The 25,556-nt window shown below is 40.9% G+C and overlaps 1 protein-coding gene across 1 annotated transcript; it reads right to left on the minus strand.

Annotated features, from left to right (window-relative positions):
- Positions 1–260: 260 nt before the first annotated feature.
- On the minus strand, positions 261–25,273 carry SDC2 (syndecan 2). Its single transcript, XM_008063388.2, has 5 exons — positions 25,214–25,273; positions 14,861–14,972; positions 5,612–5,745; positions 3,550–3,685; positions 261–2,636 (listed from the first exon to the last, which is right to left on the minus strand). Exons 2-5 carry the CDS (start codon positions 14,943–14,945, stop codon positions 2,473–2,475), a joined length of 519 nt encoding a protein of 172 aa, XP_008061579.1. The 5' UTR covers positions 14,946–14,972; positions 25,214–25,273; the 3' UTR covers positions 261–2,472.
- Between the last annotated feature and the right edge of the window lie 283 nt (positions 25,274–25,556).

Genomic DNA, 25,556 nt, shown 5'->3' on the forward strand with positions numbered 1-25,556 from the left:
ATGGGACAGGGTGAATATTCCAAGTCTCTCAGACACAAAGCTGTATTCACACCACGGAAATCATTTACATGGGGCTGAGGAAGCAGGAAATTTTCACATTGGCTTTAATATTTATATTTTACCAAAATTTTCCTAAACTCAGTAATCATTACTAACATTTTGATAGTATTATTTACTGCATCTTAAAAATAAAATAAAAATAAATAAACTAGGCAGAAAATGCACAGTTAAAGAAAATTGGATGTCAGTCTATACAATGATTTACTTTTGGCATGACAGACTTTATTTTGGCACTTTCACAAATATTTTGCTTTACAGCAGTGACAAAATATTTGCCAGAAATTTTCTTTTCCTGGCACGGATATTCCAAGCAGTTGTTATTCTATGAATTGAATTTCACTCTGCTTTGCACAGTTAGAGGTATACCCATTCTTAACCCTCTGTAATTGAGGGACATTCTGTGGTTCTAGAAGGTGCTATCGTTTGCTTTTAATCACTCTTAAGTAGATTGATTCTGCAAATGATGGGGCAGGAATTTGAGAATTAAGGCCATTAAGGATTTAAGCAAACACTGCTCCAAGTGGTGTCTAATTTTTTTTTTTTTAATGAATTCTGTGGCAATTCCAGGGAATGTACTCTAAATGAAGTATTCATACTTTATTGAAAGTAAATTATATGTTGGAAAAGTTGCTGTTTATGCTGCCTTTTTCCTACTTTGGCGGCTCACAGTTTACGACAAAATTAATGGTAAACTAGAAAAAGAAAATATTTAGGACAGTAAGTACCAGCCAAGGTACCCTCATACCTTCATCTCCACCTCAGGTGTCACTCTTTCCAGTCACTTCAATCCCGAGGCAGCGAGGCCCTTAATTTAACACACAGAGCATCCCTGCCTTTCCCTCCTTCTCTGTAATGTGAGCTATGGTATTCCATTTATTAGTTCTTCGGTTAAGCTTCGAGAGAGATTTGGAGCACAATTTCAAAGGTAAATCATTCTATAGGCCTAAGCCTTAGATACCAACTTCAGGAAAGCCCCCTTTAGATCTTTGGAATTTATAGTCTTAAAAGTTATTTGCAAAAGCAGGCATCTGTCTCAATATTGCCATCAGCTATCCTATAAAGGTTGCAACTTCGAAATTCCCTGGCAGCCTTCCAGTATCTGTACCCAGACACACACAGGATGATAGATTCAGATTTCCTCTGGCCAATTCAGAAGTGAATCTGGTAATAAACGACGAGCTCTTTGGTCTTGATTTACAGACACTGTGAAACACTTAGAAATCAAACCCACGTCATCCTTGGGAGCAGACGGTCATTAGCAAAGGGGAGATGTACATTTGATCGAAAATGTGCAAAATTTATAACAGTGACATTTTCAATATTAGGCCACATGATTTATTCAGTAGTTTTTAATGTTCCCAAATTACAATTTATGTCTATTCATAAGACTACAAAAGTTACCATTAGAATTGTCTGTGCTTATAAAATACCAACTTTTTTTAACTGTTATATATACTCATTAACACCAGTCTGCGACAAGTTACATAGAATCATAGGCACTTCAAAGGCTTAAAAAGACGTTTACAACTTAAATGCATTTTTAAGAACAAAAACTGATTTTTCTTTAAACCCCTACTCGTACCTTCAAATTGTAACAAATTAACAAATACAGTGGCCAAAGGAATCTGTAGCAACTTCTTAAAATACTGTTAGCATCTTTGGGTTTGCTGAGGCTTGTCAGTAACTTACATCAAATCCTCCCAAAAGAAGATCTGATTAGATAGATATGACTAAACAGTTTTGTAGTAATAATCCAATTTTACACATTAATTTGCTGTTGCAAATCTGCCCGAAGCTACAGGTAATGAAAAATAAAGCAAGTGTAAAATGGATAGTCCGACACTTAAAAATTTATACAAAGTGGAGGTTAAAGTTTACATATTTGAAAATCACATATACACTAAATTACCATTATCTGGATTTTCCAAAGACAAATTGCACCATGACAGCTACAAAAGGCATAGGGTTTGGTTTTGTTTTTAAGGGCACAAGAGGGGGAGAGCAGAGGAGAAGAGGGGAGCCAACGGATAAATTAACAAAGACCAACTTGGTAAGGTCAATTCGAGACATGCTGCCACAAATGAAACAGCTTTCATCTTCGAACCATAGGATAAAAATAATCATTTTGTATTTGCGCATAAAAGTTTAAACCAATTCCATGAACATCGAGGGTTTTCATAACATAATATTTTGCCACTGCTATTCACAGAACACTGCAGATGTTAAATTTTAATTTTATGTTGTTCTAAAGAAATACATGAAAAGTTTTAAATACAATGGGATTTTATCATTAAAGTGCCAGAATGGCTCTTTAATGAAAAAAACAAAAAACAAAGATCTTCATTATTCTATGCAAAAGCTTTATTTTGAAAAGTTCAGTGATCTCATAAATAGAGACACTAAGTCGGAGTTTTATGCATAAAACTCCTTAGTAGGTGCCTTCTGATAAGCAGCACTGGATGGTTTGCGTTCTCCAAGGTCATAGCTCCCTTCATCCTTCTTTCTCATGCGATACACCAACAGCAGGATAAGGAAAATTGCAAAGAGAAAGCCGATAACTCCACCAGCAATGACAGCTGAAACAACCAAAAACAAGATTACTTTAGAAGAGATTCAAGGGTTGCAGAAATTAGCTTTGTAAAGCCCAATCTATTTACACTTTTATAAAAGGCTTAATTTGAAAACCCAATTTGAAAAAAAACAATGAGATCCAATGAAGCAACTAGGTAATTATGTAAATCTGACATTCCTCAGGAAGGTACAATACTTTCTTTGATTAGTATTAATAATATCACCCCAAAACTTCAATAGATCAAATCTGGCTGTGACCTCAACTAATTCCATACCTTAAAATCGTCTTTTGTCTTTTCAGTACTCATATTTTATATTCAAATTGCTTTTCAATAAAAACACAAAACATGAAAAATCTGACTTAAAATTTTAAAGAGTAAATATGAAAAAAGCATGCAAATTTCTAGTCTTAGATTTGAGACTATCCTTTCAAGGATTGGGTGCTCTTAGCTTTTGCACATCTTTAAAACCAGATGTTAGCACTTCCATCAGATAAGTGAATACAGACACAACATTCTTAACACCTTGAGCAGTATTTATGTGAACTGCCCTACCCTGAAAGAAATTTTCCTTCTCTTAAATTTATTTTGAAATTAGGGATGACTTGGAACAAGACTAGTTGATCTTCACACTCACCATCTCCCTATGCCCAGTTGTTCGGGACCAGTTCAGATCTCAGCTTTTCTTTGCTACGACACCTCCCACTCCCTGCCTAATAGCTAGCCAAGGATAGGCTGAGAGAGCTGGCAAAAAAATAAAGACATTTGCCTAACCTCTTGTCTCTCACTCTGGAATGAAGGGCTAAGACTGCTTTCAGCAGGAAGGTGAGAGCAAGCTTTGCTACATCTCTGAATATCACTTAGACAAATAGAGACCTATTTAAGCATCCTCCCGTCTCACTCCTACTGGGCTACTCACCTGCTAGGACTTCTGTTCGTTTAAACAGATTGTCTGAGTGTTTCTCAGTATAGACATTTGTATCCTCTTCAGCTGGGTCGACTTTCTTTTCTGAGTCAGAGAGATGAACTTTGTCTTTATCAATTTCTTCAGGTGACTGTATGGGAAAAAGGAGAGGATTATATTGATTTTTTAAAAATGTGCTGGAAAGAAGAAATAATAGATAAGTATATTCCAAAGTGTTTTTTTTTTTCAAAGAATGAATCTTGGAAATAATCAGAATAATCACACTTCATGTGATGTTTATACTAATGGGTGAGTCCCATAATGGACTCTATGTAGTTCCTTGTTTTGCATAACACCCATCACGCAAACAGTGATGAAGGATAGTTAGCGAGTTTATAAAAATCTTTTTTTTTTTTAAGAGTCAAAGTTTCACTCTGTCGCCCAGGCTGGAGTGCAGCAGTACACTCATGGCCACTGCAGCCTCGATCTGCTGGGCTCAGGAGATTCTTCCACCTCAGCCTTCCAAGTAGCTGGAACTATAGGCACGTACCACCATGCCTGGCTAATTTTTTGATTTACTGCAGAGACAAGGTCTCACCAAGTTGCCTAGACTGGTCTCAAACCCTTGAGCTCAGGCAATCCTCTCGCCGCAGCCTCCCAAAGTGCTGGGATTACAGGCTTGAGCCACCGCGCCCGGCCCTATAAAAATCTTAACAACATGGCTAGGTTGTTTTAGTTGGCATTTCATAAGATCTCTACTTTCTCCCCACTCTTCTGACTTCAGGCCACCATCTTTCTCCAGCTACTCCAATCCAGCAGGATTGTCCCAATTCTCCTTACTTCTTCATCTCTTTGCTACACAGGTTACTGTGATAATAACTCTCTTTCAGTATTTTCTCATGTCTGACTGGGCTTTTCCTGCCCTCAAGCCTTACTCTTCTTCCTCCTATATAATCTTGTATCTTCAGAGGGCCCCGAACTAGGACTTCAGGGGACCGGGGTTCTGCAAGTAGCTCCCCTGAACAAGTCATATCACTTTTTTGCACCTTAGTTTCCTCATTTGTCTAACAATGGACACTCTCAGGGTCTTGGACACTCTACAGTGCTAAGTGTAAGTTTATAGCTTCATCTCTAATCAGCATTCTTCCCATCAAGTCAGGAGCTTGAGGGATCTTAACCCTTAGCTGCAGCAACTTTAACTCTGTCAAGTCCAAGAAGTATTTCACCACCAAATCAGATTAGCCCTCTTTTCTATTTCCATTAATGATACTATATTGGGGAGGGGACTTCCAAACTTGCTATTTCTGTGCATTTCCTGTTGTGTGTTTTCCTGCGTCACAGCACTGTCAATTTGGCTCCCACCATTCTCTCATATTAAGTTTTTCCCTTGGGATCTCATTTCCACAGCTTTGCTCAGGCCAATACCATGCAACATCCAAGCTAGAGAGTCACCCTGCTCTTGGAGGTGGCACAGCCCTCATATGCTCTGGATGGAACATTCTTTTTTTTTTTTTTTTAATCTCATTCTGTTGCCTAGGCTGGGATGCAGTGCAGTGGCACACTCACAGTCTCAACCTGCTGGGCTCAGGCAATCCTTCTGCCTCAGCCTTCCAAGTACCAGGAACTTTAGGAACACGCCACCATGCCTAAATTCATCTGACAAACATCTATTTCTTTAATCTTGATTTGATGCAGTTACTTCTTTAAAGCCCTCTTCCCTCCCTCCCTCCCCTAGCAGTGTCCAGTGACTGCTGCAAAAACATGGAACCAACTCAAAATATTTCTACGAAATGAAAAAAATGTTCTTAGCTTAAGCCAAATAAACAATACTTTGCTTAACCAAGCTTAAGAAGATTCTTAAGAGGGACAGCCATGTAAAAAAATATTTGTATATGACTAGTGGGTACATGCCAAAATGACCATAAAGAGCAAGGAGGAGCCATTTACAACAACATAACGAAATGATCACTTGTCCTTATGCAATTTTAAACGGGAGCTCTTAAAAGGACTATTGTGTACAATCAGAAGAGAGGAGCATTTGCAATAACCTGATAACGCAATACAAAACAAAACACACCTTTGTCTGAGCAGGCATCTTGTTCTGTATATTCAGCGTGGTGGTTTCCACTTTTGGAGCAGCACTAGTGAACGGTATCTTTGGAAGAGGTCGAGATGTTGTCAGCTCTGGACTCTCTATGTCCTCATCAGCTCCTGGAAAAATAAGCAAAGATGAGCCAAGCATGGGAGTCATGGCGCTGACATCTCCATCATCAGGTGCTCTTGCCTCATGTGGATACTGATGAGCCATGTTCTTTCAGAACACTGGCTCCATAGAAATCAGCACAAGCCCTCCTGCAGTCTTACTGCCACAAAGAAGTGATTTCCAAGGGAATCTATAGGGAGCCTGGCAATCTTTTTCTATATTCTTATTTTCCTGGATACTCTCAAATAGCCCTTCTTTCACTTGTGAGTTCAATCTCTTCCAGCTCCACAAAATTTCTTCCCATCTAAGCTGAAATGTGTTCCATTTCCATGTGAAGAATACAACAAAACAAAATCCAGAAGAGGAAAACTCTTCGATGGCTGACCCCTGACCTCAAGCAAGTGACTTCCCCCTCCCCACTTTATAGGCAGATTTTTCCAACAGGGGTTGATACTCACTAGCCCCTGTCCTCAACACTCTATCTACCCTGTCCTCTACCCTCTCCAGAGGCATTTTCCCTGTCACCACATGTTTGATACTATGTGGTACCAATGTCCTCCATGTTGCCATATCTAGAGTCGTCCTCTAATAGAACTTCCTACCACCACTGCTCTGTCAACTGCCATCTTCACCATGACAATCTCTGGTTCTTTGGGCTTCTCTGAGTTCCTGGCTTTCCCCTCACATTTCTGGCTATCCTAAGTCTCCCCTGCAGGTTTATCTTCCTCTACATGAATATCAAATAACAAGCATTTTTTGTTTTGTTTTGCTTTTTAGAGATATGAACTCCTAGGCTCTGATGACTTTCCTGCCTCAGCCTTCTAAGTAGCTGGGACTACAAGTGCACTCCACCACACTGGACTCATTTTTCTATTCTTTTGTAGAGATGGAAACTCACTATGTTGCCCAGGCTGGTCTCGAGCTCCTGGCCTCAAGCAATCCTTCCACCCTGGCCTCCCTTGGCTGGGATTGCAGGTGCTCATGAGTCATTGTACCTGACCAAAAGGTTCTTAAGGTCTGTCCCTCAGCTTCTCTTCCTCTATGTTTTCTCCCTCACGCATGTCCATGACTTCAATAAACCAGCTAAATCAGATGATACCCAAATTTACACTGTTAGCTTTTACCACCCCTCTCACTGTCAGACCCATATATCTGGTGGCCTACCTGCATTTTTCACTTGAATGAATCAAAGGTACGACACACCTCTAACATGTCCAGAACAGAACTCATGATCCCCTTCCTCCTCCCACAAACCTGGTCTTCTCCTCATGTTACTATGCAGTGACTGAAAACCTCCTTCCCATATACCAGAATTCTGACTTCCTCATCTTGACCTCGTTATTGAATCCATCACCCAGTCCTATCGATTTTACCTTCTTAATATCTCTCTCCACTCCAACACCTTTCTACAGCTGCAGGGCACCACCACGACCCAAGCCAGGGATCTTTCCATGAAGCACTGTACCTGCCTTCTTCCTAATAGCCTTTTTCAGTCTAGTCCACTGTCCATGAATAGACTACCACCTCATCATCCTCATTTAAAACTCTTATAACGGTTCCCCACTGCTGGGATGAATCTGAATGTCTCAACCCAGCCCTGTGTGATCCAGTCCCAGCCTTTCTTCTCAGCTTCCTTGAGCATCCTTTTCCTGTTGCCCCTCATGCTCCAGCCAGGATCCCCTGATCCTGATCCTTCTGCCAGAAACTCTCATCTGGTTAATTCCTAATACACTTCCAGAACTTGGGGAAGAGACTCCCTTTCATATTAGGCCAGAATCCCTTTAGCACCACACTTCTTATCCTAATTCCATTAACCACAAATCTGTACTTATGTATTTATTCGTGTAACTATTGATTAAACTCTCCCCTACCAGACTGGAAACTCTGTAAGATCAGGAGATTGCATCTGTTTTGCTCTCTGAGTGCCTAACATAGTGTTTAAGATATAACAGGTTCTCATTTGTATTTGTTAAACAAGTAACTTCCACCTGGGCACTCTATAAAAAATAAATAAATAAATAAATAAATATAAATAATATATATATATGTTGTTTTTTGGTTTTTTTTTTGCCTTTTCACCAGAACAGCATTAGAGAATTTCTGACATTCAGTTACAACATTCTTTTCAAGTTGATCATTTGTCAAATTTGTAACAATTCAAACAAACACAAACTCTGTAACTCAAGCTAACCTGCTTTCCCAGACAAGAATGAATGGTGAATATCTCTAAATTCCTCAAACAAAGGAAAATAAGTATCTTCCACACAATCATGTCCATGTACCAAGTCATTCAGAAAGCAAGAGGTAACATGCTGGAAATAGTTAAATGGCTATGGTTCATTTCTGAACATATCAACAGTCCCCTTTAACTTCAAAACATATATATTCATTATTATAGAGAAGAAATGCCAGGGTATACTGGAATATATACAGGGTTGGGCATTAAAAAAACCAACCAACCAACCTAGTACCGGTTCTGGCATTTATTAGTTCTGTATTCTTGGGCAAATAATGCTTGGGTCTTAGTTTCTTCATCTGTCAAATGGGGATAATAATAACTAACCCACAGAGGCATGCATATATCACAGATATATATCTCACATACATGATATATGTTTAAAAGCATTCTGTACACATAAAACGTTATGTAAATATAGGTCATTGATAATAATGGTTTCAGAAATACAATGCTCTATTTTATCACCTTACCTGATTATTCATTGATGTTTTACATACAATATGGTTAATTTGTTTCTACAATGAATCATTTTCTTACAAAGAATACAAGTTAATGAGAAATAAAAATTTTCAAGTAAGGGCTTTCGAGACCTCCTTGTTTTACAAGAGTTGCAAATATGAGTCATCAAGCTAGGAGTGGAATGAATATGTGTGAGAGAAGACATCTGTAAAGTTAAAAGTCTCCTCGTTCTAGCACACTTGCAAAGTTAGAGACAGATGAATAATCTGCCTCATGTGGCTCTGCTGTTTTTATTTTCTTTATTAAAAACATTAACCCTCTTGCCCAAACCAGAAACCTGAGAGCTCCCTTGAATACCCCTCTCTCATCCCTGATTTTCAGCCTCCTCTGTTCTCCATCTGAAATAGATGACCCCAAAGCCTCTTTCCACCTGGAACACTCCTGCTTACAATGTCATGTCCAGCATGTAATCCCCTCTCTGACACCTTCCTTGATTTCTCTATCATGGAACTGTTTCTAGCTCTTCTTCTTCTTCTTTTTTTTTTTAAAATAGTATTTTCTTCTGCTTAGGGAATGATCTGAAGGCCTGCATATCCCCCAAATCTGTATGTTAAAACCTAATCCCTAATGCAGTAGTATTAAAGGGAGGGCCTTTTAGGAGGAGATTAGGTCACGAGGGTTCTGCTCTTACGAATGAAATTAGCCCTTTGCACTTGGAGACATCTCATGGATCACCTATCAACAACTCAACCGCACTTTTTTATGAAATAGTGAAAAATGAATCACTTCATATATTAAATAGAATAGCGTTGGAACCAATTATTTTATTGTAATGATATTTAACTTATAATGGAATTTTGTACATTGAGGAATTTATTTATGACAAAAATGAAAATTGAGCATTTTATATTTTTCTAGCACGTAGTAACATGTGAAACAGTTACCAACATGCATTACAGGTTCATTGATACATGTTGTGCAATAGTAATTTGTTTGATATCTTCCACCTGACGTTTTTCCATTTGAGCAGACAATGCAGTCTCATTTTCTTCCTCCCACATTAATAATATGTAATTTATTGTCCAGTCTGTTGTTAAAGACAATGTGGAAGAACCATACTTGTGATTCCTGAAAACCACTTCTCGACTGATCAATCAGCAGCTTGACAAATTTCAAGTGGGACACAGATTTTTTTCATTGTTTTTGAATGAAAACCTTCAAGAAAACTACATTTTTTAAAAATTTGTGCTTGCGTAAGTTTGTCCCATATAATCACCAGCAATCTTTATGTCCTCTGAGAGGGGACATCTGAGTGACATTTATGATGTCCCCTCAGAAGGAAGTTTCTAGTGCAAAGGGTTAAAGTTATAAAAACACAGGCCTGGGAGGCTGAGGTGAGTGGATTGCCTGAGCCCATGGGTTCGAGACCCGCCTGGGCAGCGAGACCTCATTTCTACAATAAATCAAAAAATCAGCCGGGCGTGATAGCTCATGCCTGTAATTCTGGCTACTCGGAAGGCTGAGGCGGAAGGATCACTGGAGCCAAGGAGGTGGAGGCTGCGGTGGCCGGGAGTGGCCACTGCACTCCAGTCTGGGCGACAGAGTGAGACTCCAACTCAAAAAATAAAAAAATAAAAAAATAAAAACAAAATAAAAACACAGGCCTAAGGGAGCCTGTTTGCCTTTCTGTCATGTGAAGATGCAGCAGGAAGGCACCATCTAAGAAAAAAAGGACAGTCCGTCACCAGACACCAAATCTGCTGAAGCCTTGATCTCTGACCTCCTAGCCTTCAGAACTGAGACCAATACATATATGCTGTTTTTATAAATGACTCAGTCTCAAGTATTTTGTTATAGCAGCCTGAAAGGACTAAGACAACGTATAAAAATAATACATGTTTTAAGAAAAGAATACATTTTCATATATGAATTTGGAAACACAGAAATACACAAAGAAATTCACAGAATGATCCCACCACCAAGAAAACACTGTTCAATTTTATTTACTGAAGTATTTCTAGAACTTAGAATGGTGCTTATTCCCCATGCAGTAAGTGATTAATAAATACTTGTTCAGTGAATGAACACATAACCTCTGTATCGTCTCATCTTCTAATGGGTTCTTCATTTCTGACATGAAAGTTCCTATCCAAGAACTCTTAAGTGCTTTCAGAATGTTCCTGTTTTTGTTCTACTTCTAAAAGCATCTTCTTTGCTCTCTGAATTTAATACGTTTTTCTCTAAATTTTCTTGTTCCTGTGAGTTTCTGTCCTTTCCCAATTTGGGGGTTGGGGAAGGCCTCTCTCTTTTATCTTACAAGTTTTTCCTAAATGTCTGGAGAGCCTGGTTGTCTTTTCATATTTAAGAGGAAAACCATGAAATGCTGAGTAGAAGCTCTGAGCACACAGAAGAGGTTTGTCAAACGTGGACATCATCAGTTAAGACAGAGCTGTGTGTTTTGTTAGAGAGCTCCCAATGCCACTATCTTAGAGTAGCTTCTTTGGTGTTGCTCCAAATTCCCAGAAGGGCGCTCTCACTCCTTTCCCCAAAGGTAAAAAACAGACTGTGAGTGTACTGGGAACTGATGGGGAGAAAACAACTGGCATAAATTAACTTGTCATCTAAGAACTTATTCTCCCTGTGTTAAATAAGGTACCCTCCTCCACCTCATCTGTTCCTGAAGTACCCCCATAGTCCAAAGGCTATGGGAGTTTTATTATCTCTAGTTAATAAACCTCCAGTTTTCCTCTGAGGTCATGGAGCATGAATCCTTTTGTGGAATGATGGAAAAAAGGAATCCAGGGATTGACCTGCTTCTTACACAGGCTTCCAACCAATCATCCTGAGTTTAGTATGGCTCTCAACCTCCAGATAGTGTCACTGATTCCCAGACCCAGGGGATTCCATTGTACTAACTGGGTTGCTTCTTGGCTCTCCCCACTGCTGGCTGACTCGACCTTCTCAAGTCTGCCAAGTCTGTTATTACTAGCTCATCTGCTTCCCAGCTTTCAAAACCTCATGCTTTTGTCCCCTTACCCATTTGCTTGTTCTTGTGAGTTTATGTCCAATTTCTTTCTGGTCAGTTTGGTCAGGTATTGGAAGGTAGATGGCGCAATCCATCATCTTTAACCAGAGAGCTATATTTAATTTTTTTTTTTTTTAGTTGGGGTCTCGCTCAGTCACCCAGGATGGAGTACAGTGGCATGATCACAGCTCACCGTAGCCTTGACCTCCTGGGCTCAAGCCATCCTTCCATATCAACCTCCCGAGTAGCTGGGACTATAGGCACATACTACCACACCTGGCTAATTTTTAAATTTATTGTAGAAACAAGGTCTTGTTATGTTGCCAAGGCTGGTCTTGAACTCCTGGGCTCAAGTAATCCTCTCCCCTCAGTCTCCCAAAGTACTGGGATTACAGGTTTAAGGCCATCACACCCAGCCAATATTTAACTCTTAAATGTTTGTTGTACAGCACTTTCCTATGCTATGTCACCCATCAGCTGGTGTCACAATTATTTCTCATTTCTACTTCTCTTTCATTAGATTCTTGGTACCTTGAGGACCGGGACCGAGTCTTTCTCACCTGAGCCACATGTATCACATGGGTCCACTACTCACCTGAGAAGTCCCCTCTGGGTCTTTAGCCATTCTCCTCCAGTCCATTTGCTTTTCAACTGAATAGCTGAGGAGTGAGGCAGATGGTACCTTGGCTGCTGAAACCTTGGGGTGTTTCCAGCTGGAACTGGGCATCAGCCAGGCAAGGTCTCTTCCTTTTAGAATGGCATTTGATGACACAAGGAGGCAGGACAGCAAAGGACTGTATGCGAGCACGCTCCCAAGTCCAACTCCCTCGTTGCTATCACAGCTCCATTACTTTCTAACAGTGTGACCTGAGGCAGGTTACTTAATCTCTCTGAGCCTCAGGTTTTCATAAGTGAAAAATGGAAATAATGATATAATCTATTCTTACAGGGATGTTAGAAGGATTACAGCAGTGCCTGACACACAGTAAGTGCTTCACAAATTTTAACTGTTTGGCTAGCTGTGGTAGCTCATGCCTATAATCCTAGCACTTGGGGAGATTGAGGCAGCAGGATTACTTGAGCCCAGGAGTTCAAGACCAGACTGAACAACATACTGAGACCTTACCTCTACAAAAAAGAAAAAAAATTAGCTGGGCATGGTGGCTCATGCCTTTAGTCCCAGCTACTCAGGAGGCTGATGCAGGAGGATCGATCACTTGAGTCCAGGAGTTGAAGGCTATGGTGAGTCACTGTGCCACTGCACTCCAGCCTGGGCAACAGAGTGAGACCTCAACTTGAACAAACAAACAAACGAAACCAAATTTTAGCTGCAAGTGTTGCTATGTTAAGCTAAAAAACATCTCCAGCTCAGTGTGAAAGTTTTCAGTGTCAAGACCAATGCTCTTCCACTTTTTCAAAGCAATGATCTGCCCAAGGCCAGAGCCATAGCAGAAGCAACGCGGGCCCATGGTTCAGTCTCAACTTGATCTGATTAGTGGGTTTAGGATTTAAAACAATCCATTCCAACCATCTTTCACCTGGATTCCCCCAGCAGGGAAGCAGAAATACCTGTTTTCTTTAAACTTAAGAACTCTCTTGGCAAATCAACAAAACGACTTGGACAACCTCTGCAGATCCCTAACAACTCTTGGATACTAAGATCTGTAAAATGGGGACAAAAAAGTATCCATATTTATCATTCTTGGGACACAGTGAAGATGACAGTTAAAGCACATTTGAGGTGCTAAAGAAAAAGAGGTGCCATGAAAAATATTTATAGAGTTATGGGCTATGAAGAACAACTCTTTCACACTCATTCTGTGTGTGTGTGTGATATATCACTCTCCCAAGAATAACTAGGGTTATTTTTACATTAGGATTGCATTGTAAGCTCATTGTTACTGGGTCAGCAACCACCTCTCTTGTTGTTCTTAGACTTGCCATTTTCCAACTTAAAACACTCACTCATATGACTAGAGCTCTACCAAGACACAATTGATTTAGATGTGTTCTGGGTCATTCTGAAACCCAGATCAATCTGATTGTCAGACATCCACATTCAGCATAAATTTTGCCATCTGCTGAATCTAAAATAAAAACCCTAAACAGCAATGAGACTTTCCTAGCATGCAATTGACCATGCATTACTGACTTGACCATCAATTAAATATGTGTACCAACTCTTCCTTTTTCTCAGCTTCTTGGGGACTGTTCCTAGCACAGGTGAAACAATCACCAGGTATAGTAGATTGTTAATGTGGCGAGACTCCTTTATTCCTCCTTGTAGCCACAACCTCTGCAATGTGACCTTATAGCTTCTTCCATTAAGAGGAGGAATCTGAGGCTGAGGCAGAAGGATCGCTGGAGCCCAGCAGGTCGAGGCTGCGGTGGCCGGGAGCGGCCACTGCACTCCAGTCTGGGTGACAGAGTGAGACAGCAACTCAAAAAAAAAAAAAAAAGAGGAGGAATCTGTTCTGGCCTCTGACTTGCTTTGACCCATACGATGTGATAGAAATGATGCTGTGCCAAGTTCTATGCCTTGGTGGAAGAGGCCTTGCTCACTTCTACTTGCTGTCTTGGGATCTGTGCCTCCTCCCTGTGAACAAATGGCTGACATACTGGAGGATGAGAGACCGTGTCGACCAGAGCCAAGTCTGTTCAGCTTCCCCAGAGACAAAAGAGCCCCAAAGCTGCATAGCCTACCTAAAGCTGGACAATAACCCCAGCAGGCCCTACCTAAATTGGCAACCTACAAAAGAATGAGCTAACTGAATGACTGTTGCTTTAAGCCACTAAGTTTTGGGGGTGGTTTGTTATGCAGCCTTACAGAGGTAACAGATGACTAATGCACTAAGGGAGTTGAGGATGTCACTATATAATCATTTTATTTGGCTGCTACATTTTCCCTCCTACTTTTGAGTAATACACCATGAATAAAAAAAGTATGGCTTCTTGGTCTCATCTATAATTTTTAACACAGGGTAAGTGGTTTTATGAGACGAATGTTTGAGGGATTTTTTAAAGGGTGGTTTTCATGCCATCACTCTGAAAGTCTTAATAATAAAACTAAAAGGCAATGTCGACAGAGCACTGTGTGCCAAGCATCTAAGAGCTTTAGATGTGTCAGCTCCCATGAATCCTCACTACAACTCTATGTGGTAAGGATCACTGACACTTTTCACTTTATAAGTGAGGAAACTGAGGCGCAGCAAAGTTAAATACATTCCTAAGAACTCACAGCTAAAGTAGTAAAGAGGCAGAATTCGCACCCAGGCATCTTGACTTCAAAGACCATGTTCCTGGCTGCAGTGCATCCTGCCTGTCTCCTTGAAGCAAGCACAGTAAAATACGTGTGTGTGCGCATGCATGAAGACCAGCATGTAGAAGTACTCAGACTTACCTGAGCCAGATGCAGAAGCATAGTCGTCATCATCAATAGGATACACTCCCGAAGCTTCTTCAATGGAGCTGTTGTCAAGGTACATGTCTTTATCAGAAGTCAGCTCTGCTCTCTAAGAAAAGAAAGACAAGAGATTCAGGATGGTGAGAGATTAAGAACCATGCTTATTATCTTACTGTTCAGGTTTACACAACAGTAACTACCCCTCCGACTCCCGCATTTCTCTGAATCACATTTCTGGCCATAGTCTTCCTCATTCTGACAACTTATGGACTGAGCATGGACTAATGCCCCGAGGGAAGCCTACATGGCTTAAACCAGTAGAATGAAGACAGCTCAGAGACCTAAGCACCTGTCTTGGGTTTATTTTGTTACATCCCACTAAACTTGTCTGAAATTCAGCCGTCTCAATGCCATATAAGCCATCTCAGGCATTCTCTTTGCCACAAAGTCACTCCATTACTGGAAAGGCCACAGACACTTAAGACTTTCTTGGGGAAAAAGAAAAAAAAAGGAATTATAGCGCTTGGGCTAAATAATCACCCAGGGATCCATCAAGGCCCACCAAATGCTTGCAGGCCTGGCTGTGCTCAGAGCCTTACTGCTATAGATGAGAGCTCCCCAGTCACCTGGGGCCAAGGGCTGTGCAGGGCTTTCTGCCACAGCCCAGATCCATGCTGACGCCAGGCACAACGCCCCAAAGGCTGACCCGACAGTGGAGAAAGACCACGGTGAGCCTGCTTCTAGGGCTCATTGGCTTAGCAGAGCCTTAATGACAAATGCAGAAAAACCCACACAAGCACATTCTTTTTCTATTACTGGCACTCGGTAATAGCAAATCACACGCTTAATATGGAGAGGGGATCAGTCGCTAAGTATACCAGTTCCACAGCTTCTTAACTCTTCCATAAGAGTCTAATATTAAAATTCAACCTAATCCTGCCAAAAGAGAAACTCACATGGATTGGAGATACAGTAGAGGTATACATTTTTTTAAAAATGGTTTTAGTAAACTGACATTTTACCACCAGTATCTCACAAAAGCCCAAAATAAAGCAGACGGGTAGCTTCTTAACAATGTGTGTGTTTGGAAACAGAGGGCACTCATTATTGTCCTATTTTTACAATTCAAATTGAATGTTTATTCCTAACAGAAATTATTTAAAATGGTTCCCTTGCTACACTGGCTTTCGTTAGATTTACTCTTAAAATAAAACTTTCTGTTCCAGCAGTCGCTGTGATTGGAATCTTCCTAAGAGAACAGACAGGTCCAACCCTCATAACAGTACCACTTTATTTTCTCAAGTTTCAGCTGCTGGCTAGTGAGGCTGAAGAATTTTAAACCTAAGCCCACAATCCCCATCAGGCCTCAGTGCCAAATGACAGAAAAGTATGGAATCTATTTTTTGTGAGCTATTGTACCAGCAGATTCTGAGGACCAAAATCTCAGGGACTGGTGTTCCAGTGGCCTGGCTTGTAGGCACCCAGTGACCACCCTGAGGTAGGAGTGTGTGGAACTTTTCTGTTAGAACAGTCATAGGCTGGGCATGGTGGGTCATGCCTGTAATTCCAGCACTTTAGGAGGTGGAGGTGAGAGAACTGCCTGAGTCCAGAGGTTCAAGACCAGCCTGGGCACTTGGTAAGACCTTGTGTCTACAAAAAAATCAAAAACTTAGCTGGATGTGATGGTATGTGCTTGTAGTTCCAGCTACTTGGAAGGCTGAAGTGGAAGGATTGCCTGAACCTTACGGCAGCTGTGGATGTGCCACTGCACTCTACCATGGGAGACAGAATGAGAGAGACTCTAATAAGAAAGAAAGAAAGAAAGAAAGAAAGAAAGAAAGAAAGAAAGGTAGAAAGAAAGAAAGAAAGGAAGGAAGGAAGGAAGGAAGGAAGGAAGGAAGGAAGGAAGAAAGAAAGAAAAAAGAAAGAAAGAAAGAAAGACAGACAGAAAGGAAGACAGACAGACAGAAAGGAAGACAGACAGACAGAAAGGAAGACAGACAGACAGAAAGGAAAGAAAGAAATAAAAAAAGAAAGACAGAAAGACAGACAGACAGACAGACAGAAAGGAAGACAGACAGACAGACAGACAGAAAGGAAAGAAAGAAAGAAAGAAAGAAAGAAAGAAAGAAAGAAAGAAAGAAAGAAAGAAAGAAAGAAAAGAAAAAAGAATGGTCAGAGCTTAACTGCCATTGAAGTCACCCTGTATTACAAGGTTTCCAGAACTATCACCAATCCAGACTATAATTTCCTAAACTTTTGAACCATATCAGGAGCCCTGTCTTCCACAGCTTTAGCATCAACTGACCCTTATTAGACTCTCAGCTCCTTTGAGGGTGAGGCTTCTCTCCCCTAATCACAGTGCCTGGTACATAGTAGGTGCTCCGCAAACATGGCTAGGGATGAATTATTGTCTGTGCTCCCACCTACAAGTCATTCTTGTATTAAACTGCTTGTATTAAACTTTTGCCTGTTAACTTCATCCAGAGGACCTCGGGTTTCTTCTCTCAAATCCTGTCTATGAAATGGGCCCTGACTTCTCCAGCCCTTATATGTACCCTAGTATAAATCACACTATTTTAGGATTTTGTAGCATATGAAGAGTTTATGACAAAAAATCTTACTGTCACTTTACGTTTAATTGTTTTGCCCCTCAGCAGGGTACAACTCATTGAAGGCAGGTCTTGAATGACCTATGTGTATTTTCTGTCCCTCTCAAAGTGCATGAGTACTCAATAAATATTTGTTGACTGAGATTACTTAAACTGGCCTTGGACTCAGGTTTCAGAGTTAACACATGTCACAAGGTCCTCCAGAATTTCCCTAATTAAAATCGTTCAATTTTAAGCCCGGAAAACCCTCTGTCCCAAGCCTCTCAAACTTTGTACCACATCTACTTAAATAACCTAGTCTTAAAAGTAAGCAAAAGATTATTTTTATCTATTAGAAACGTATTTCCCTTTTCTCAGCATTGAGGGACTTTACCTCTTGGCTCTGTCAAAGAAGTTTGATAAGGCAAGGATAATATTGAGATACTTAATCCCTATGTAAAAATTGAATTTCTATTCACTAGATGACCCTATTGTATGGACTCACAGTCACTCACACTCACAGGCAGATGGGTCAAAAATGTCTCCCAGAGAATTCTAGTCACCATACTGTTCAACCACACTGGGCAGCCTGACAAGTCAACTGACCTCCCCAGGACAACCGGCTCCTTAGGAGGTAACTGTCAGGCATGTATTACTATAACACTTAGGGTGGGGTCAGGGCATGTCTAGAAAAGCCAGCTTGCCCTTAGCCACTCAGGGTCTGCAGGGCTCCAGGGTGGTTCTGGGGCTGCCTGGATGTTTAATGTGTTTAAGGGCAACTAAAAATCCATTTCTATGTCATCCAGTGTGGTGCAAATAATTCTGACATCAAACTAAAAGTTCCCTCCCATTCAGATTTCAGGAGCACGAGAAACAGGAGAAGTAACCAAGATCCTTCCACAGAATCCAATTTAATAATAAGCAGGGCCCTTTTCACTCTGTAGTAGATAATATCTCCATTGTCCTTCCCTTAAAAACAAATACACAAAAAACTTTTTGAAACATGACAGATTTCTTTTATGAAGACTCCTTCCCTCCACACAGAAATGATTTTTGCCGTTAACGTGCTTGGGCCAGGGAAATGAATTATGCACTGACAGCCCCTTGTACAAAAAGATGCACACCTCTTGAAGGCCATAAATAGGGTGACTCAAAACTATCACCTTTACACCAGGTCAAATGTGGTCTGCCTCACCGAGAAGAAAACCCCAGAACATGCTCTACACACTCTCATTTGCTCACTGGGGCAGAGCTGTCCCCACCAAAGTGACTGGAAGGAAATGCGCAAAGGCTCAGTGCAGAAGTCCAAACCACAGCCCCACTATAGGGTTTCATAACGAGGTTGTTTAACTTGGGACTGACCATTGCTGTGAGGCAGTGCCAACATCATTGGCTAACAGGGTCCAGAGTACGAGTTGGAAGCAAAACAAAGCTGGTCTTTCAGACCTTTCCCTCTTGGCTGATGCAAGATGTGAATACAGGAGAGCAGAGGGAAGCTGTGAAAAGCAACAAGGTACAGAGAAGAGGAAGGCTGGCCTCTGTCAGAGATAGAGGGTTCTCAATGCCACGTTCAGCCAGGGACACTGAAGCACTATGTTGCCTCCCCACAGATTAAATTTTTCTCCCAAAGGATAATGCACATCTGGTTCAGTTTTGCATTCCCACAATGCCTAGAAGGCAGGCAAGGTATACACCTGTCTCCTAACTCCATCCCTCCTTCTCTGGCTCCCCAAACCAGCAACCACATGATGTTGGGCCTAGACCCAAACTATGGCCTCCTGACTTGGTCACTGCCCAAGGTCTGTCTTTGAATCACTCTGTTGCCCAGACTGGAGTGCAGTGGCATGATCATGGCTCACCACAGTCTTGACAACCTGGGCCTAGGTGATCCTTCTGCCTCAGCCTCCCAAGTAGCTGGGACTACAGTTGTGCACCACAATGCCTGGCTAATTAATTTTTTTTAATTTTCTGTTGAGATGAGATCTCGCTCTGCTACCCAGGCTGGTCACAAACTCCTATGTGCAAGCAATCCTCCCACTTTGGCCTTCCAAAGTGCTGGGATTACTGGTATAGCCCAGAGGAACTATTCTTTTTAAAAATTTTTTAAAACTTTTTTTAATTTTAAAGGTGTGGGGTAAAATTCAAGGTTAGGTACATACAACGTCATCGTACAAGTGACGTTCAGGTCTCCCATTGGTCCTCATTTTACCTGGTTTGGGATCAGGTACCCTTACTAATGTTATGTGTCTCCCCCCTTCCTGGCTGTGATCTGCTACTGCCAATCTCTTTCACGTAATATTATGATAAATGTTCAGGGTCCACTTACAAGTGAGAACATGCGGTACTCATTTCTTTGTTTCTGTGATAGATCACTGAGTGTAACAGACTATCAATCCATCCAAGTTGCTGTGAAGTCCATAATTTTGTCCTTCTTTATGGCTGCATAATATTCCATTGTGTATATGTACCACTTTTTAAAATCCAGTCCACTTTCAAAGGGTAGCACGGTTGGTTCCATGTTTTTACTATTGTGAATTGTGCTACAATAAACATGCATGCACAGGTATCTTTTTTGTAGAATGATTTGAGTTCCTCAGGGTATATTCCTAGAAGAGGGATTACTGAGTCACATGGAAGGTCGATATTTAGATCTTTAGGAATTGTCACACTGTTTTCCACAGAGTTTGCACTAGTTTACACTCCCACTAGAAGCGTTCCCTTTTCTCTGCAGCCTCTCCAGCATCTGTCGTTTTTTGAGTTATTAAGAGGAACTACTCTTAACCACATCACTCTCCTGCGAAAAACTTTTCATTGACTCCTTGTCACCTACAGTATGACACTGAAACTGAAAACTCCTTGGCCTGGAAGGAAGTTCTTTTACCAAACGGCCACACCTGCAGTTTTAGTGTCCACTGCTGCTACTTCCTCCACCTAAACCTCAGACTCCAAGACAAAAAGTGCCACAGAGAGACTTGGTAATACCAATTTCCTTCACATAAGACCCTTAAGAGGAAACAAAGTCCTTTTTTAAAAAAATCTTACTGTGTTGCCCAGGCTGGAGTGCAGTGGCACACTCAGAGCCACCACAGTCTTGGTCCTCTAGGCTCAGGCGATCCTTCCACCTCAGCCTTCCAAGTAGCTGGAACTACAGGCATGAGTCACCATGGCTGGTTCATTTTTTTATCTATTGTATAGACCAGGTCTTGCCAAATTGCCCAGGCTGGTCTTGAATCCCTGGGCTCAGGCAACCCTCTCATCTCCACCTTCCAAAGTGCTGGGATTATAGATGTGAGCCACCATACCTGGCCTAAAGTCCTTTAAGGATGGAAAATTGAGGAAAACAATGGTGTTCTAGGCCTTCCATACTTGCTGATACGATTTTGATTAAACGATTCAGCCCAAACATATGGTATTTGTATTTAAAATGATAAGAGCAAATGTTGATTTGATGCATAAAAGATCAAATGTACCAATCTTGACTTAAGTGAGAAACATCACAAACCTGTTCCTTTTCTCAGCAAAGACAATTTGTGGGACAGCAACCGAACAAATCTATTGCTTGGTTTTTCTCACATAGGTAAAGCCTACATTGAACAAATACCATGCTTCAAACTGCCAATGTGGAAATCTGCTATTTAGAAATTCAAGGCCTTGCTTGAAAGATTCAGTGCCTTGCTAAGTAAGTGAACTTCCTTCAAATGTTTTAAAGTAGTACAACCAACACAATGGTCAAGATAATTAAAGTTCAGACAGCAGGTGCTAAACTCACTTCATGATTTAAACTTAGGTTAACGACAAAATCAGAAGGTAGAAAACTAACTATTTATGGATACCCTAGATTCCCAGGCCCAACTTTCAGGAAATTAGCATTTGAACATAAAAATAAGATATCCATGTGGCCTAATAATATAGTTCTGTATCACATCAGAGACAACAAACACCTACATGATGCCTCTTCATTTTAGAATAAAGGAATATCCGGCCCCTACTTAGACTCAAATGTATATTAACTTTTATGGTGATTACAAAGTGCCAAACTAACTTTAGCTTATCTTTCCATAGGTGACTTAGTAGCTCACACACATTGTAAAGGAAATAATAATTAGCTAAAAATCTATCTCATCCACACAGTTACTCAGAGATAATATACCTGTCCTAAACTGAACTTGCCAATTCTGGCTTTGGTACAGCCCAAAGGAACATACAATTTTAGAGCATGACTAGACATTACAGGCACCAAGATTACCTACTTATTGAAAAAATGATGAAACACAACACCACAATGGCAAAGTAACTCAAAATCCTCTGGGCCAGCTGGTGGCAAAACTGAAGCCCAAAGCATTTTTTTTTTAAAGTCAAGGTCTCATTTTGCTGCCCAGGCTGGAGCACAGTGGCAAGAACGCGGCTCGCTGCAGCCTCGACCTCCTGGACTCAGGTAATTCCTTCCACCTCAGCTGAGTAGCTAGGACTACAGGTGTAATGCTCAGCTAATTTTTTTTTTACTTCTTGTGGAGACAGAGTCTCGCTATGTTGCCCAGGTTGGTCTTGAACTCCTGGGCTCAAGCAATCCTCCTGTCTCAGACTCCCAAAGTGCTGGGGTTACAGGGCTGAGCCACTGCACCCAGCTGGAACCTGAAGCTTTTGACACCTAATTCTGGGCTCTTTCTGCTGCTCCATAATGCCCTACAACCTGACAGTACACCATTCTGCCTCAGGTGCAAAAGGATTCGTTGTGGCTAACTGTTAAGTGTTTATTATGTGCCAGGCATTTTGTGCTAAGCATTTTATAAGCACTGGCTCATCTAATCATCTCAGTAATCTCAACTGCAGACCAAGGAACTGAGGCTAGCCTGAAGTCATACAGCCCAGAAGTAGGGAGTTTGGACCTTGAAGTATGTGCCATTGAGTGTTCAACACGCTGTGTCTCCCTCCCTTTTCCTGTGATTCACACATAATCATAATACAGACTCTGAAAAGAACTACAATAAAGATCCATGCTGAACTTTGCTTAATCCAGCATTTCAAACTTTGGTCATGGAAATTCTCCCCCCAGAATATCTATTTAACATCTTTCAGAACTAGCATTCTTGGCATCATGGATGGGGAAAAAATTGCACCAGGAGTTTAGAGTTCTGGCTTAACTGTTTCTTCTCTGCATAATGTCCTGCAGCTTTTCTACATGGAGGATGCCTGAAGCCATGGACACCAATTGTCATTCATTAATTTTTCTACCACCTTCATCTCTAACAAGTGGGTGCCCCATCTAAACTAAAAATGTAACAAAAGACCCCTATGTTTATTGTTGGAAAAAGACAACGTCCTTGACTGTGTTAGATATGACTGAGTTTTAAGCATATACTCTTGTCTTTACAAGCACTTAATTTAAGGACTTGTGTACAGAGAACTATCTGCTAGCAAACAATTTCTTAGGCTTACTATCCGGTATATGCTACATACAAACTATCCATAGAAAAAGCCAAGGTCAAAGGTGAGATCAAACATGAAAGGACTTGCTAACTTCCCACGCTGGTCTTGAACTCTTGGCCTCAAGCAATCTTCCCACCTCAGCCTCCCAAAGCACTAGGATTACTGGGATAAGCCCAGCCTTGGAAGAAAATTCTTAAATTCCCCCATCCAGACCTGCTTCAAATGACTATAACAATCCTTAATTGATGATATAGAAAGCTAAAGTCTTTTCAAACACTTCAACAAAGTGAGTAATGCATGTAAATGACTTACTCATGCTTATAAGGAAAATAAATCTAATCCTAGAAAAAAAAAATCAAGTTCTAGGATGCCTGGATATGTGGGGGGGTGCAGTACACAAGAATGACCAGGCTTATCACAAACATGTCAAATCACAGGCAACTTTGAAGAAATTCCACTAGCTCCATGAAGCTTTGAAAAAAATTCAAGGCCTGGGAGATGACAGAATTTCCACTGTACTTATTTATAGTCCTTCAAGTCTGAAGTGCTCATCTGGATCTTGTCACTGATGCTGGATGTTCCTGTTGAATGCCCCCTACAGAGTGGGAGTCTTATCTCACCACCAAGGCAGCGCGTTCCTTGAAGAGGCTAAGACCCAGGGCCAGGTCAGATGCTTTCCACATCCTCTCACTCGCCTACCATGATGGTCCAGGAACCAGTAGATGGTAAAGGCTAAAGAAAGAGCAGAAGTCAGCATTTTCTTATGAGCTGAATCTAAAAAAGGGGGGCAGGGAGGTGTTGCAATCTCACTCTTTTGCCCAGGTTGGAGTGTAGTGGCACAATCATGATTCACCACAGCCTCTATCTCCTGGGCTCAGGTGATCCTTCCACTTCAGCCTCCGGGGTAGCTGAGACTACAAGGGCACCACTATACCTGGCTAATTAAAAAAATTTTTTTTTGTAGACACAAGGTGTTGCTATGTTGCCCAGGCCATTCTCAAACTCCTGAACTCAAGCAATCCTCCCACCTCAGTCTCCCAAAGTGCTGGGATTACAGGTGTGAGCCACTGTGCTCAGCCAGAATCCAAGTTTTAAGTCATTTGGTGAAAGGAAATACCCGTGCCTTTTAACGAAGTTACCTAGTTATCCCACATCTGGGAAAAATAGATAAATGTTCTTCACCTGATCTCTTTTAAAAAGGGCAAGCTGGAATTCAACCTTATTCTGTGAGAAGGACTGCCAAGAAAGATAAGTGTGACCTTGGAAGAAACCCCTGACTCACTATGAAGGCCTTCAATGAGCCAGCACAACGCTAGTCTTTGGAGAACATTTGAATGGCCGAAAAGTGTTTTAAAGAGTAACATGGTGTCAGTGTACTTAACTGTAGAAATTCTCCTCTTTGTTTTAAAAAACAGCTGAATTTGGTTCAAAGCTGTTAGACTTCCTAAGCCAACAAAGTCCAAATAAAATGCTCAGCTTAATAATCAACATCTTAACACTCCCTCACCCCCTAAAAAATCTTGCCAGAGAATTATGTGGCTCATCTAAACTTGTATTCATGATTCAATATAATCAATATCATTTTCAGAAAAGGTGCCGCTCTGCATGTATGTTGGGACATCTGGTGATACAAAATGATTTTTCTTCTCACAGTGTTTGTTTATTGATTCTACACGGCACTACCTGGCTCAGTAAGTGGTTTGTTCGGTAAATTTAAATTAGCATCTTGGATACGATGATTCAGAAATATCTCATATGCTTATTTAATTGAATGATAAATCTTTCCTCTGCCCCCAAGCGTCTCAACATACAAAACAAGATGCAAGCTCCCTACCCCAGTCTCATTTCTCTTTAATCTAAAACTTGGTAATGACAAGCAGCCCTGATCATACACACTCACTGAGTATACATTCATCTACCCATCATCATATCATTGGCATATCAGTCTACAAACCAGTAATCTAAATCCCTCAGTAGTTATGAGTCACCATCTCAGGATGAAGAACACTAAACTGAATAAAAACAAGCTGAAAGAAATCGAAACCTTTGCACCTGGATTCTTGGCACATTTTATACTTTGTAACTTAGAATAATTACAGAGACAATTGACTAAATACAAAATAATATCCCACCCAGAGAGAATTTTCACTTTACGCCCTTTTGCAACTTTTGAATTTTGAAATCCTTGCATTACAAAATTCAATCAATACGTTTAAAAAAAAAAAAAAATCCTTCCTGAAATTGGTTTCTTGCTCATACTCAACAAAAAAGGCATCCGAGGTGGGGTGGAGGGGAACAAAATAAAACAAAAGAACACGCTGACAATTCTTACTTGTTTGTGGCCATGGGTCTGATTCCTGATCCAGAGAGAAAAGGGAAGCAACCTTTGTCTTGAATTTAATTTGTTGGCAAGAAAAATAGGGGTCTACAAAGCAATGTATACTAAAGCAACGCCTGGGACTTTGAGTGGGATTATGTTAAATATGCATGACACACAAAAGGAAAATGTTCATTACTTACAGATGTGTGCCACATTGTGCTTTCTTCCTTTTTTGGAATATCAAACAGAGGGAAGCAAGAGGTTTGCAGCCATGTTATTATAAGCGTTGCTGCCTCTCCCCCTCCCAAACTAGGATATTCCAGTATTTATTTTGCTATCCATAGGACCACAGTTT

This window comes from Carlito syrichta, unplaced genomic scaffold (genome assembly GCF_000164805.1).
Source record: "Carlito syrichta isolate Samal-C Ts95f unplaced genomic scaffold, Tarsius_syrichta-2.0.1 Scaffold306797, whole genome shotgun sequence".
Lineage (NCBI taxonomy): Eukaryota > Metazoa > Chordata > Mammalia > Primates > Tarsiidae > Carlito > Carlito syrichta.